Source organism: Ictalurus punctatus, chromosome 8, assembly GCF_001660625.3.
Source record: "Ictalurus punctatus breed USDA103 chromosome 8, Coco_2.0, whole genome shotgun sequence".
NCBI classification, from domain to species: Eukaryota; Metazoa; Chordata; class Actinopteri; order Siluriformes; family Ictaluridae; genus Ictalurus; species Ictalurus punctatus.
Window position 1 is genome coordinate 14,996,593 of NC_030423.2, and position 12,661 is coordinate 15,009,253.

Genomic DNA, 12,661 nt, shown 5'->3' on the forward strand with positions numbered 1-12,661 from the left:
GAGTTCATCAGTCGAGTGCAGTTGGACATGAATATTAAAAGATAAGATCACCATTTAAAAGCTTAATAAGAGCAGTCTAGTATTTGAATATGTTTTCAGATATATTTACATTCAGATATCTAAGAGTGGGGGGCAAAGGAGGCCTTGTGACTGAGGAATGATACTGTATTGAGGTTCAGGGGAGAGAAAATTTAGCCAAGCTTGAGTGGACCATTTATATATTTTCCTTAAAGTAAGAAAAACAACTATCTATTGCTATAGTAATTTTACCTGTCTTTCCTTGTCATCCTTGACATCTCTGAATAATCTTCACACAATTTGAAAGAATAATCTCTTTGTTTATTATGAAAGACTCGTAACATGCCTATTAATAAAGCTAAAATTAGAAGGGAGAGAAGTTATCGTATAAAAGCACTCTGGAACCACATAAACTTATTCATCATATCATGTCCACTCACGTGTGGAGAAAATAGGCATCACGGGCTTATATGCAACCTAAGGGGAACTCTGACCAATCACTTGCTCGCGGGAGAACCACTAAATGTGTTTCACTTGATAAGATGTAATAAACGAGAAGGCGGTGCAACCTCAAATGCGGTCTGTCTGGCGCATGATGACACAGAAGAAAGGTTCCGCTAATGTTCGTCTAAAGGTAGAATATAGGCTAAATATCGATAATTACTTAGAAGATTATTATGATATTGTGGATTTTTTATCACGATAAATATCAAGATTGTTTTATCTCCCAGCCCTACTCTCTCACCACCAAATTTAAGTGAAATATACATTTACATAATTACATAAATTTTAACATTCCAGGACACACTTATTAACTGTAGATTTCCTCAGGCCAGTTTTGGAGAGGAGAGAGGAATAAATCAGTAGCAAGGTTCCCCAGGTATCATGCAGGCCCTGGAGAGCATAAGTACTCTGTTCCTGTGTTTGTTTTCTGTCCACAGGGAGAGCTGAGCATTGACAGCACCAGGAGTGTGTATTTTCATTTCGTAGGCACTCATATCATGAGGCAGTACAGCAAGCTCATGTCTTGCTGCAGGATAGGACTGGACAGCTCACTTTGTGATACTGTTTTTTTATTTATTTTTTTTAATTTCTGCTATAAACAAAACGAAATAGATTTTTGGAGGGAGTAGTTTTAAACTGAAGCACTTGTTTTTGAGGGGGAGAAGTAATGGAGCATTTTACAAAACACATGCAGACATTTTCTCAAAATTAAAGCAAAGAACTCAAGGTGATATCAATATCACAATCTCAAAGTACTGTACACTGTAACAGTACACATTCTCTGCAAAGACCACCTAGAGTCATTGTGCTGGACTAAATGATGAGTAGCACAGGCCTAATAGCAGCACTTTCTCTGCTCCGCAGAAACACACATTGCTCTGATCTTCTCCCAGATGCACTGTAATGCTGCTGGGCCACGATAACGCTAATGAGTGGGGAATAGGTTCGCACCTCCAGTGTAACCCTCTCTGATGCTGTCCCAATACATTTTTGAGATTAAAAAATATATATTCCTCTATTTATCTTATATAGTACCTACCCTCAAAATGAAAAGAATATTTAAAATGTAAGGGGGCAGTGTTCACATTCACTAATGCTTAACTGGGCACAACATTCTGCTTGTCTTATTCGTTATTATAAGAAAGCTGTTTTGAATCTACAATGACTTTCCTGTGAATTGAGACAGGTTTGCCATTTAAACATACTTTTTTACAGGGTTGGGAGAGTTCATTTAAAAATGTATTCCGTTACAGTTACAAATTACTTCATAAAAAATGTCATCTGTAACATAATCCAAGTATCACAATATGAAAGTAATGCAATCTGATTACTTTTGGATTACTTCAAGGCCACATATGTAAATAAAGTCAAGAGAAAAGCAATAGGATCTAAAATACTTTTATTTAGGGCTTATTTTAGAGCTTAAAATGATGTTCAATGTTTGGATTTGTTTTAATAAAATAAATTCATTTGTTGCTCATGTGAGTCACAACTGGCAAGAGAGAACCTGAACTAACTAATCATGCAGCTGTCTATATTGTGTTATGTCAAAAGCAGGGCTCCAGACAAAAAAATCTACTAAGGAGCCATTGACTCCAATAGGAAACAAAAACAGACGCCAAATGATTTTTTAAGAACTTACGTTTAATATTTTTTAAATCACTTACTTTCAGTCATCCTGTCATGTGTCATGACAGGATGACACATCAGCAATTTTAACCTGAATAAAATTTTTAACTTGAATAAAATTTATTCAAGTTCTCTTAAAGTGGGAACTGAATGTCATTTAGTTCACATGTACGAGACACTGCTTGTGCTAACTATGTTTTTTGTGGAGCATTCACAGTTTCTTTCTTGAAATGGTTCGTTCCAGTAACGAAATCCTATTTCTCTGCCCACTTTGGAACGAATGTCACAAAACATCTTCTATGTGCGATGATCATACCGGAGCCATTTAAACCCTTGAATCCAAGAAGACTTTCTGCACTTTTACCTGGGCATTCATTTATTAACATGGAAAGATGATCCTCTGTGTCTCTGTCATTTTCTATCTCTCTCATGCTGGCACAACTGGAGCCTGCTTTTTTATTAGCAGGTGTGCCATCAGCATTGGTGCTTGACAGAGATGAGGATTGTTTGAAAAATTCTGATATTTTTCGTTTTGACATGTCTTTCTGACGCGGAACGCTGATCTTTGCTTTCCCTGTGCATATTTTGGCACTCTGGATGAATTTTAACTCTTTTATTTTTCCCCCAATAAAACTTTCAAGCGCAGCGTCTCATTTTATTACATTAACACAACAAATTATGTGAAAGGCTTCTCCTCACAGAACACGCAATCAAAAAGATTTTACATGCAATTTTTAAATCAAAACATTTAATTTCTTTGGTTTTAAATGAAAAAAAATTTTATCCTGATAGTATTCCCATTTTTTACAGAATGTACCTGTAATCTGATTTCTTTGTTTTAGGACGTAACTATAACGGATTACAGTTACCAGTTTTGTATCCTGATTACATAATGCCATTACATGTATTCCATTACTCCCCAAACCTGCTTAGTTATTTAAGTTATTTAACTTTGAATCAATAAACTCTTATCAAAAATTAGTTACCAGTGTAAATTGGTATGTTTTTGGTTTCTTAAGTTGACAGTAAAATAAACAGAGTTTATAATTTATGTATATACTTTATGTTTAAGCATGTCCTGGGTATAAAAAAAAATCCTATTCACAGTAATGCTAAACAAAAATATGCATGTTAAAATATAAATTTACTCTTAAAAATATAGGTTCTTGAATAGTTCTTTACAGCACCATAGGCTTTGCAAAGAACCTTCTTCTTGTCAAGAACCATTTTTCATTGTATATGGTTCTTGAGTTGAGCTATATGGTTTGTTGGAGATTAAAGAAGTTCTTTATGTTTCATTATAGGTTCTTAAGTGCAGTGTATTGGTTCTTCAAGGTATCATCCGTTAACAGGTTCTTTGTGGGACTGGAAAAGGTTATCCTGGCATCACTCTTAAGAACCTTACTTTGGTTCCTTAAAACACTAACTAAGGGTTTTTAGAGAACTTGTGATAACATGGTTCCTGGGTTCTTTAGGGAATCAGTAAATAGATAGCTCTCTAAAGAATTTGAGAGTAAAAGGTTATTTGTGCAATTTAAAAGGGTTCTCCTATGGCATTAGGCTGAAAAACTTTTGTTCTAATTGGGAACCTTTATTTTTAAGAGTGAAGGTCAATTATGTATTAAGTTATCCTTATATAGTAGTTAGTATTCATGTTTTCAACTTCAGGGAGCACTTATCCTGATCAGAGTCACAGTGGATCCCAAGAACACTGAGTATGAGGCAGGAATAGACCCCGGATGGGATGCCAATCATACCTAGGCACATTTTAGACTAGTCATCCACCTACTGGCATGTTTTTGGGAGGTGGAAGGAAACCAGAGAACTCCTGAGGAAACCCACATGGAAAAATGGAAAACAACCACACTGATAAAAACAACTAATTGAATTTAAATAATAACTTAATTCAAATGCATACATAGGTTCCATGTATGTTACATTAAGAAAATTTGTTTCCGTACATCCAACATGATTTCAACATGTATTTTTGAACCCTTGAATGAAATCAAACTCCATGCTCTCCTGAGCTGTGGATCGAACCCAGGCTGCTGGCATTTGGCAACATCCACATAGCAGCTGCGCTATTCTACTCTATGCGTTTGAACCATGTTAATTTAATACTAAATTAACATAACCTCGTCAGAGCCAGTGTCCTCTTGAGATTTCATAATGTGATTGTTTATGTTAATACTATGTGAATTGATCACGCCCAATCTACATAATTCAATCTAGTAATTAGATACTTGTTCAAATTAAGTTCAGTATAAGCAATGAAATCACATTTTGAAGAGAAATGTATTATTTGTATTTAAACTATAATTTAATGTGTTCTCTTAAAACTGACTGAAAACATTTTTTTAGTGCAGGACCCTGGAGCTGTGAGGCAGCAATGCTACTGTACTAGCTGCACTACCATGTCACCTTATTCTAATTTTATTTAATAATTTTTACTGTAATTGTGATGACAGAAGATGAATATTAGATTTACAAAGCTCATGGAGAAATGACCTAAAGATAATGTGATTTAATGCGGCATTAACGCGACCTTAATACCCTCCTTATTGTAATTAGAATAACAGCCACCAGCTTGGTGTACTGCATTGTATCAGTCCACAAGCATGAACGAAAAACAAATGGATTTTCTCCCTAAAATGTTTCCTAGTTCGAATGAGCAGGGAGGAGTGATGGCACAAACTGTATTCATCATGATGTAGGGTCAGTGGCCATTTTTAAACAAATGAGGCTGAACAAGAGCCCAGTTCCCTCCCACAACTGTTGCATTCAAGGCAGCTCTGTTTGAATCATAACACACAAACACACACACACACACACACACACAGACCACAGATCTCATTAAATCTTTAAAGTTGAGTCAAATCCATTAGCCCTTAATCATATTGCTTTAGTATTTTTTAAACAACTACTTTTATAATGGAAAGAGCCACTATGATTAATCTATTTACACACTTTATTTACACATAACACAAATTGAGGAACAGAGCCATGTGTGTCTAGTTTAAGCACAAAATTAAATAAAAAAAATTCCTTAAAAACATAACATTAATAACAAACAAATGAATGAAATATGTACATAATTTAAAAATTATTGACAGCTCTTTCAAAAGGAAAAGAAATATCCATCATCTGCCATCACTCAAGTCTCTAACATATAAAACTAGCCACATCATTAATGAGTTCTCAGTAACTGCCCAGACTCAATACTGTATTAGGCTTACATTCTACTTGATTCCGGGAAGATGGAGATCTATATCTATGAAGGATCTTACCAAGGCCAGAATTTACTTTAGAAGTCTATAGAAGAAGTCATTTGTGAGAGCAAGTCTGATCAAATCCACATGATGAGTTCTTAAACTTTAGACTATACATAGCTCCTAACTGGCTGGTTTAGGATAAAACCATGAAAATTGGTGTATTATTCAGTCTAAGAGTAATCCCCAAAGCCTTTTAGCACTCAAATCAGCTCCTAAACCTACAACACCTCCTAAGAAGGAATTACAGATAATCCCAAAATGGCTGATGCCAGCAATCTGCCTCATAGTTAAGTGTCCAAAAAATGACAGTGTCCTTTAAAAAAAAATCCTAACCCAGATATGAAGGTATCGCAATGATTTTGAAATTAATCAGGTAGGCAGTAACCTCACCTAGATGTTAAGCAATACAGTATCAACATAGGATAAGGTTTTGTCAAATCTTCATTACCTCCCCATCACAGAAAGAATGTAGTTATGCAGTACAGATTAACTGAGATTAATGGACAAAAACAAGCCAAAATGTGACATGGGAGTGTATAAGGTGCAGTGTCATGTTGTTCTACGTGTTTATTGAATCTGGTGTAAGTTGGACTTTAATCATTCATCCATTTCAGAAACTGCTTTATCCTGGCTAGGGTTTCTGTAATTTAATTACTTATTTATTTATATTTTGTAAATTCGTTAGAAAATATCACATAGGTACAAACAAGTGGGCAGGACCACGATTAATTAATTAGATAGATAGACAGACAGACACACAGGCAGGCAGACAGAAAGAAAGAAAGGAAGAAAGTCCTGTACATACCTCTACTTTAGGTCAACAGTGTCAAACTCAAATTATGTCCGGGCCATAAAACACCTTATCGTGCATAAATTACAATAGAAAACTTTTCATTTTATTTTAAATCACATGACTCTTAAACTACCTGTAACTGCAAATAAAATAACTAGCAATCAATTTTCATTAGTACATGCAGCTGCAATCCTAACTGCGCAAAAGTCTTATGCACCCTATTTTTTTTAGTACAATCTTTGTAATAGATTTTTATTTTATGACTTCTACATTATAGAGTCAGTAGAAAAACATCTAACATTTCCAAACATTAGTTTTCAAGCACAAAATCTAATTTTACAGAAAAATGTTTGTATGTCAGTAAAGAAAGCAGTATATTAAGTGGTAAGAGACACTTTTCAGACAAAAAACATAATGATGGCTGCTGGATGTTGCTGCAAAAATAAGAAGCAAGTGCTTTAAAGTTAAAGTCTCCAGAAGAACCGGTACTGCAAGATGCTCAGTAAAACTTACAGCTCATTTCCTTATAAGACTGCACTAATTCTACCTGAGAGTATTTTTTTTTTAAAGAAAAGGTTCGTCACACCAAATATTTCCTTTGTTTCATTTATTTCTGTTTACTGCTCTTTATAGTATTTTTTTAAATGGAGAAACATTTAATTTCATTATTTTTGAAGGCATCTTTTCTCTACAGCACTTCCTTGTATGTGCCTAAGACTTTTGCCCAGTACAGTATATTGCTCAAATAAATATAGTTTGCACTGTTTAATGTGTGGTGTTTCAATCATAACGTAAATTCATTCAGTAACAAAGAATTGTTCTGCAATGGCCTGTCTTACATCCCTGGCCTCTGATTGTTCCATGGTAACAAGATGCACAAAATCAGGGATTCTTTTCTTGCGAATTGTGGATATGTGTGCAGAACTGTTATGTCACATGCTTTGGCTAGGTCTACACTTGACAGTCTTAAACAATTGAAGTTTGACTTGAAAGAGGTCACTTCGATCCTGACCCTAGTTTTTACATGAGCTGCTTAAATAGCCTCTGAGGTATAGGCAGTGGTTCTGGATATGGAGTCATCAAGTACTTCTTGCAGGTGTACCCTCTGTCTCCAAGCAGCCTGTTAAATTGATCTACAATGCAGAATGGATAGGAACATTTTAACGGTGACATAGTATAGACTCCCTGAGAATATGATTTATGAACTGAGCCTGGACATTTTGCCTTGGTATTAGTCAGGGACTGATCACAGTCGTGTAAACTGAGGATAAAATGCCTTAAAGGGTTCTATATTCTTGTTCTGTTAAAGCCCAATTTGTTACTACTAGATATTTTAGGAAGTGTGTAAATTCATGATGCTATGCACTGACTTCCTTTTCATATAAATTCATGCACTAACAGGATGCTCTAATAGTGATGTGTGCACAGTCTAATGCAGTGATTACTCTGGGAAATCCAATTAGGTTACAGACACATTATAAAAACATACACCGATCAGCCATAACATTAAAACTACTTGTCTAATATTGTATAGGTCTCCCTTGTGCCACCAACACAGCTCTGACTCATTGAGGCATGGACTCCACAAGACCTCTGAAGGTGTGCTGTGGTATCTGGCGCCAAATCATTAGCAGTAGATCCTTTAAGTTTAAGTCCTGTAAGTTGTGAGGTGGGACCTCCATGGATCAGACTTGTTTGTCCAGCACATCCCAAAGATGTTCAATCAAATTGCAATCTGGGGACTTTGCAGGCCATGTCAACACCTTGAACTCTTTGTCATGTTCCTCAAACCATTCCTGAACAATTTTTGCAGTGTCGCAGGGTGTATAATCCTACTGAAAGAGACCACAGCCATTAGGGAATACCATTGCCATGAAGGGATATACTTGGTCTGCAACAATGTTATAGTAGGCGGTACATGTTAAAGCAACATCCACATGAATGCCAGGTTTCCCAGATGAACATTGCCCAGAGCATCACACTGCCTCTGCCAGCTTCCCTTCTTCCCTTAACACATCCTGGTGCCATCACCTTACCAGGTAAGTGGCACACATGCACCTGATTAGATGATACGAAATAAAATGTGATTTATCAGACCAGTGTACCTTCTTCTATTGCTCCAAGGCCCAGTTCTGATGCTTACATGCTTTTGTAGGCACTTTTGGTGGTGGACAGGGTTGTGATGGACAGTGGTGGTCAGCATGGGCACGCTGACTGGTCTGCAGCTATGCAGCCTTATACGCAAAAATCTGCAATGCACCGTGTGTTCTGACACGTTTATATCAAAGTCAGCATGATCTTTTTCAGCAAAATGTGATGCAGTAGCTCTTATGTGGGATCAGCCCTGACAGACTAGCCTTCACTCCCCACACATCAATGACCCTTGGGTGCCCATGACCCTGTGGTACACCCCTCTAGCCAACTGTGAAGGGATTTTTCTTCACTAGGGAACACATTCTTCTGTCATACACCAGTTGTTGTTTGTGCTCTTCCAGACATTTTGGTATTCCTAAGTTACCAGTATATAATTGATTTGGGTTGGTTTTAATTTTTCAACTTAACGATGACTTGCTTCAGTGGCAGTGACAGCTCTTTACACCTCATATTAAGAGTTAAATGTATATTAAATGTAAGAAAAATACTACATTTTCACATATTTGAGAAGCATTTAGACTTTTGTTTGGACTATGAAATAACTTGCATTTTACTATGTAATTTATGGATTATTTTTATTTATTAGAGAAACAAATATTTAGATGTCATTCATGAGATCTGAGAAACTGGCTCAAGCATGCATTTCCTCATAGGAAGAATTCAAAATTCTCTGTAGTTTTGTGGTTCAGCTTTAAGTACAAAATATTGCTGAAGTGGCATTTATGCTCTTGGTTAAAAGATAAGGTTTCTGTGAATACAGAGACAGATTTCCAAGTCAGAAGTTTAAAGGACTAAAGAATCAGTCAAAACTATTATGTACAATTAATGATGCCAAATGATGTTGTGTGGGTATATAAATCTGTGAGCTGGGTAAAAGACGATTTTGTTCTGTATTGGTTTGATCAAACAAGTAATAAATAAGCCAAATGAGTAGGTGAACAGCAGCAAGCCAGCCATGTGTGACTGCCAAGCAAAAAGCACAGGAATCTTTTACTGCACCTTTAATCAACATTTGCACTGATGGCAAACAGTCTACAGAAAGCAGATGTTTATGGACAATTAAGACACTGCCACTTGCATCAGAAGCAGACACTTGCTTCCTGCTGGCTCTCAGGTTTCACCTTGGTATTCTGGGTGAGAGTGAAACAAGGCCATAATGTGACATGAGAGTGGGAATACAGTACATTGATCCACTGACGGACAGTCTGTGTTGTGCCATCTATCAGCAAACATCTTTTCCACAGCTGACACTCTGTCGAACAATGCTCTCAACTGCATAAGCACAAACTGACCTGGCAATCAGGTGTGTCTGTGATAAACTTCTTCTGCTGCGAGCTCTTTTATATCAGCACATCCATGTGACTGTGTGAGGACAGCTTCCGCATGAAAACCCCTGTTGGATCTGCGCTTGACACCCAAACATAAAATAAACATGGGTTTGAAATGCACCAGTAAAATGCCTTGGGTGTCTACGTTCCCTTATACATGACAAAATAATGAGCAAAGGGAACTGAAAGTGCAAACATTCAGCAAATGCAATTACATTCCATACAAGTTTAACTCCTCATCAGTGTATACTCTCAACGCGCGTGTTCATGCGGCTGACTTTATCTAAGACACTTTCAGTGGCTCTTGAACCTTTGACCAAGGTCAATTACCCTGAGACAGACTGTACTTTCCATTAAACTACTGTAGAGCTGGAGATTATGTAATACTGTGTCAAGTACCTTCAATATTATGCTCAAAATGAATATATATTCCCAAAAGACACATAATAAAATAGCACATTAACCGCATGTTGGGACAAAACAAATTTGGATTTTGAGACACACCATTTATATATACATAACATATATATATATATATATATATATATATATATATATATATATATATATATATATATATATATATATATATATATGTGTGTGTGTGTGTGTGTGTGTGTGTGTGTGTGTGTGTGTACACATATATAGGTAGTATAGGTAATATATATGGAGGGATGTGGGGGATGATTTTCAACTATTTAGATTGGCGTTATTGTTTGTGGATTGCAACTGAATGAAATTGAACGTGGCATTAAAACACACACAATGCTTTGTTTGTCTCATTTATAATAAGTTACTGACTTCTAGAATTAGTTCCTGAGCTCATATCAACAACAATCTGTTTACGAATAGAATTAGCGTAAAATAAATAAATAAATAAATAAAGCAAGCAAGCAAGCAAGCTATCACACGTTCGGTGTTGTAGGCTATAGCTGTTTTATACCCTAACATACAGTGAAACCAAGGAAAACCCCACATGAAGCGGTGTTGATGTGGAGGGATTTGAGCGCGCGCAGGATACCGAAAAACTGTTTGCGTTTTTCCAAAGCTACAGTTTACACAGCGACTCTTTCGATTTAGGAAACTAACAAATATCTGTACGAATTAGTGAAAGAAATGACTTACCATTTTCACGAGGAGACCCCGGGTCAAAACCATGGCACGGCTCTAAACCGTCATGTGGGAAAGCACATCCTCGCATCTGAAGACGCTCGTACACACGGAAATGGACAAGTTCTCGGTTTACCGATAACTCGTGCAGTGTCAGCCGAAGACAAGTGAGAAATGAACATAAAAGCCAAAATAAAAAACCAAATAGTTTTTCCACAAAGAGCTTTCCAGACAGGCGACGGCGTTGTAGAGAGTGAAACTGAGAGAAGTGAGCGGCTCTTGGCGTGCGCGTGAGCCCGCGCAATGCACAGTGGCTGAACTGTGGAGGCGCGCGCTCTCCCGTTTCCACGGCGAGAAAGTAAGCTGGCCTGTCGAGTCCCCTCCTCTCTATGATCTCCACTGGCCACATGGCGTGCCACAATATCGCGCATAACCATAATCACAGACACCGCTTTAGTTTTGTATACATGTGGCACATCATCTTGCGCGTTTTTGAGCAAGCTGTGGTCTTTTCCACTTACAAGTTCATTTTGTTTTACTGTCAGTTTAGGAGAACCACACACAGCAAGACACAGCATTAATACACAGCAAGACTGGAACAGACTACACTCATGTCTCTTATATTATATTATATTATATTATATTATATTATATTATATTATATTATATTATATTATATTATTCATCCATCTTCTACCATTTCTACCGGTCACGGGGGATACGAGGGATACCTGGAGCCTATCCCAGGGAGCATCTGGCACAAGGCGGGGTACACCCTGGACAAGGTGCCAATCCATCGCAGGGCACAATCACATACACACTCACACAACCATTCATACACTACGGACACTTTAGACACGCCAATCAGCCTTCCATGCATGTCTTTGGACGGAGGGAGGAAACCGGAGTACCCGGAGGAAACCCCCACAGCATGGGGAGAATATACAAACTCCGCACACACATGGCGAGACTCGAACCCCAGACCCTGGAGGTGAACGTGCTAACCACTAAGCCACCGTGCACCCCTATATTATATGTAGCACAACACTGGGTACTCTACATACTCCTTATTCACAGATCTTCTACTGTCACTCAGCCTTACTGTATTCTTCTTATTAACTTGACATTAGATCCTGAGAGATTTTTAAAGCTTCAACATACAGCAGTCAGGTGAGCACACATTTCTTATTCACAGATCTTTTACTGTCACTCAGCCGTACTATTTTCTTCACTTGACATTAGATCCTGAGAGATTTTTCAGCTTTACTACACAGAGATCAAATGAGCACACACTTCTTCTTATTCACACATCTTCTACTGTTGAACAGCGTTACTGTTTTCGTCTTCACTCTGCATTAGGTAGATATTTGTAAATCATGTTGAATTTTTTATATCCTCATTTACTCACAAACCAGGTAATGTTTTTCAGAGGAAGTCCTAACAGTTCCCTGTCTGCCAAGGCCTTTCTGTTGACATATATGTATTTCATCATGGAAGAGGAGCACTGGTGTGTCACTAACTTGGTGAATAACAAGAGAAGTGGTTAAATTGCTTTAAGTGGTGAAATACTTTCATTTCTCTCTCTTAAATTTGTCAGTAGAGTGGCGCATGGTTGTTTTGTTCTCTAATGCATGGCATTAGTGAACAATGGCAAAAACAGGAAGACATTATCTGTCAACTTTTTATGGTCATATACTAAACGTAACTTGCAACTGTAAATAAAGCTGATATTACTTTTGAAATCTTGGTCCTACACGCCCAGGTTTATGGCAGTAAACGTTCAATAGTCACCAGACAAAAAGCAATAGAACTAAAGGCTCCAGAGTGCACCTCATGCCCAGCCAGACTATTTC

At 37.3% G+C, this 12,661-nt stretch overlaps 1 protein-coding gene across 3 annotated transcripts in view; it reads right to left on the reverse strand.

Annotated features, from left to right (window-relative positions):
* htr4 (5-hydroxytryptamine receptor 4) overlaps positions 1-11,149 on the reverse strand; it is a 100,101-nt gene extending 88,952 nt beyond the window's left edge. For 2 of the 3 annotated variants that reach the window (XM_017475225.3, XM_017475226.3), the window contains exon 1: positions 10,824-11,149. In XM_017475225.3, coding sequence (XP_017330714.1) covers positions 10,824-10,899 — 76 coding nt within the window. In that variant the 5' untranslated portion in view covers positions 10,900-11,149. Of the gene's footprint in view, positions 1-9,662; positions 9,773-10,823 lie in introns of all 3 variants that reach the window. The other variant, XM_017475227.3, reaches the window with a different exon arrangement.
* Between the last annotated feature and the right edge of the window lie 1,512 nt (positions 11,150-12,661).